This window comes from Frankliniella occidentalis, unplaced genomic scaffold (genome assembly GCF_000697945.3).
Source record: "Frankliniella occidentalis isolate FOCC.00 unplaced genomic scaffold, Focc_3.1 Scaffold2087, whole genome shotgun sequence".
NCBI lineage: Eukaryota > Metazoa > Arthropoda > Insecta > Thysanoptera > Thripidae > Frankliniella > Frankliniella occidentalis.
In genome coordinates, this window is record NW_026269179.1 from 3,305 (window position 1) to 6,178 (window position 2,874).

The 2,874-nt window shown below is 54.6% G+C and overlaps 2 protein-coding genes across 2 annotated transcripts in view; one reads left to right on the plus strand and one right to left on the minus strand.

Moving 5' to 3' along the window:
• Positions 1-1,717, plus strand: part of LOC113212121 (fatty acyl-CoA reductase wat-like) — a gene marked incomplete at its 5' end in the record, with an annotated part of 5,013 nt that extends 3,296 nt beyond the window's left edge. Inside the window, 5 exons of the mRNA XM_052276193.1 lie at positions 95-231; positions 315-513; positions 690-980; positions 1,151-1,420; positions 1,529-1,717. Coding sequence (XP_052132153.1) covers positions 95-231; positions 315-513; positions 690-980; positions 1,151-1,420; positions 1,529-1,616 — 985 coding nt within the window. The remainder of the gene's footprint in view (positions 1-94; positions 232-314; positions 514-689; positions 981-1,150; positions 1,421-1,528) is intronic.
• On the minus strand, positions 1,676-2,699 carry LOC127748687 (actin-like). Its single transcript, XM_052276194.1, has 2 exons — positions 2,434-2,699; positions 1,676-1,980 (listed from the first exon to the last, which is right to left on the minus strand). Exons 1-2 carry the CDS (start codon positions 2,587-2,589, stop codon positions 1,837-1,839), a joined length of 300 nt encoding a protein of 99 aa, XP_052132154.1. The 5' UTR covers positions 2,590-2,699; the 3' UTR covers positions 1,676-1,836.
• Between the last annotated feature and the right edge of the window lie 175 nt (positions 2,700-2,874).

Below are 2,874 nucleotides of genomic sequence, written 5' to 3' on the forward strand. Positions count from 1 at the left end.
CCTTAAGAATTCCATCTTTTTCTTTTTCAAATTTTTCGGGAAAGAATTTTTAGTTTTTGATTTTTTGGTGGTAAAATTTTGAAATCTAAAATTTTTACCTGACTCTCGCCGTTGTGCGCAGACTGATGGGCTCCCAGGCCAACTCGTACGTTTTCACCAAGGCCCTCGCCGAGCAGCTCCTGGAGGAGGTCGCAGACGAGCTCCCCGTCGTCATCACCAGGCCGTCAATCGGTGGGTTTGCGGCGAGGAGTAGTAGCAGGCTCGCTGAGAGCCAAAAACTACCATGACCCCCATGATTCCCTTGCGCTCCACAGTCGTGCCCACCTTCAAGGACCCCATCCCGGGCTGGATCGACAACCTGTACGGCCTGTCCGGCTTCTGGGCCGGCGGCTTCAAGGGCCTCATGAGGATAGTGCCCTGCAAGGACTTGGTCTTCAACAGCGTCCCCGCCGACGTGGCTACCAAGAACACCGTGCTCGCGTCGTGGCATAAGGGCATCGGACGCTCCTTCCCGTGAGTGTTTGGAGTGCACGTTGGTCGCAAGGGCACACCGACTTTTCTTGATTTCTCTGATTTTGACGCTGTCTGATTATTTTTTTAGGCAGGGCAAACACTGATTTTCTTTGAGAGTGATGTGGTTGTTTGTGCGCACAGCAGCCGTTAAGTGCCTCGTTCTGTCCGTGACGCAGGCGGCCTGCCGCCCAGGCTGACGCCGCTCCCGCCCCGGCTGACGCTGCCCCCGTCGCCGACGTCGTGAACGTGGTCATCATGAAGGACTCGGGCGTGTCGTTCACCGACATGTCGTGGGTCGTGTCCGAGGCCGGGCTGGGCCGCATCGTGCCGTTCCCGGGCGCGATCCGGCCGCCCAAGTTCGAGAACACTCCCTGCCACACCTGGTACCTGCTGCAGGCGTGGTACCACCACTACCTGTTCGGCTTCATCCTCGACATGCTGTCCAGGGCGGCGGGAATCAAGCCCAGGTGGGTGAAAGACTTTGTAAAAGGGTGGGTGGTTAAATCATTTTTAACGGTCGATTCATCACAATAAGTAGAGCAGTATTTCTAAAACTTTCTAAGCAGTTCGAACGACAGGGACCCTCTGACACCGAATGAACGATTAAGTAGTTGCTCTGCCTCCTATTATCCCACAGGGTCCTCGGCATCTACAGGACGGTCGTCGTGGCGCTGGACGCGACCCAATCGTTTTGGAAGCAGTTCGACTTCGACAACGACAACCTGAGAGAGCTGCAGACCATGATGCACCCGGACGACGAGAGGGACTACTGCATCATGGACCTGATGTCGAGCAGGGACTCCAAGGAGGCGCTGCGAGCCGTGTCGATACCCTGCGTCCGCGGCATCCTCAAGTACACCCTGAAGGAGGAGGACAATCCGGAGAAGAACTGGAAAATGATAGAGAGGTGCTGTATACGCTTTCCCCGGTCCATCGCAGAGTGTCCCCTCCCTCGGCGTGGTTGTTTCGAAAACTAATGTGGATATGACACTTTTTTGTCCTTTCTCCTATGCAGGCTGAAGTGGGTGATGGCCGTTTACCATACGGCGATGGGACTCGCGTTCTGCGGCCTTGTGTACAGTCTGACCCCGCGCGTCTTCTGAGATGACGTCGTGATCTGCAGAGGAGCTCCTGATCTTTGTAAAAAAAGTGCAACCAGACAAACAGTTAGAGATCATAATTTATTAAACCATCAACAACAACATCTCCTTTGAATTTGCTTAGCGTGCAAAGTCGAAGTTTTGAACACCCTGCTTTGCAGGGCGAAAACAAAAAAGAAAACAACAAGTACAGCACGGTAGTAGCTCGGGTCAAGGGTCACGGTCAGAGGATCCACGGCCGGAGCAGTTTGCCGCCGTCCCTGTTGAACTCTTCCCTGGTGAGGCTCATCTCCTGCACGCCGCTCGAGTTGGCCAGCACGCACGCGCCCAGGTAGGCGGCGTGGTAGCGGTACGGGGACGCGTGAACCTGGCGAGCAAGGAGGGCTGTTATAGCACGCGGCTGGGGTACATTTTTTCACGGCATCTCACTTAGAGGGGCTGTTCAGAAACCATGTGGACTTTAAGGGAGGGGGGAGGGGTACAAATGTCACGGCGTACCAAATGGATCAGGACAGTCATTCGACACCATGTAGCCCCGGGGTACAAATATCATGCGGCCCCTGTAGACTTCAATGACTGTGCTGATTCTTGTGCGACCCTATAATATTTGGGTCCTCCCTAAAAGCCCACGTAGTTTCTGTACAGCCCCCCGCGTGTTGTAGTTTACCCCTGGTGGGGAGACTTCATTCAACCTATGACCTCTACAAAAGACACTGAAATTTTCGAGCTAAATAGAAAGGCCGTAAAAATACACAGTACCCAAACCCCTGCTATAATGATGGAATGTGTACACGAGGGCTTTACAAAGTAGTATTATTACCTTGGGCTGCACGGCCGGGGGCAGCAGGGCGGCGAGCTCCTCGCGGAGCCGCTCCGCGAAGCCCGGGAGCATGGTGAGGCCGCCGGCGAGGAAGACGCTCCGCGCCATGGTCTTCCTGGCGTCCATGCTGCACTCCTGGATCGCCTTGTACACCATGCGGTGCACGCCGGGGTGGTCCAAGCCCCACGCCTGCGGGTGGAACAGCCCCTCGGGCGCCTGGAAGCGGCCGGCATCCAACGTCAGCGACCTGGAAGACGACAAAGGAGAGCGTCGTGAAGGCAGTGCTCGACGGGGCGCAGCGGGTCCGATAGGGGGGGGACTGCTTCACTATTAATTGAAGCCTACACAGAATCTACTTCTGATTTTTTTTCTGTTTTGGGCTGCTTTTGTCTTACTTTTAAATTGATTTTTACTTGAATTTTTCGTTTTTTTTTCATTTTT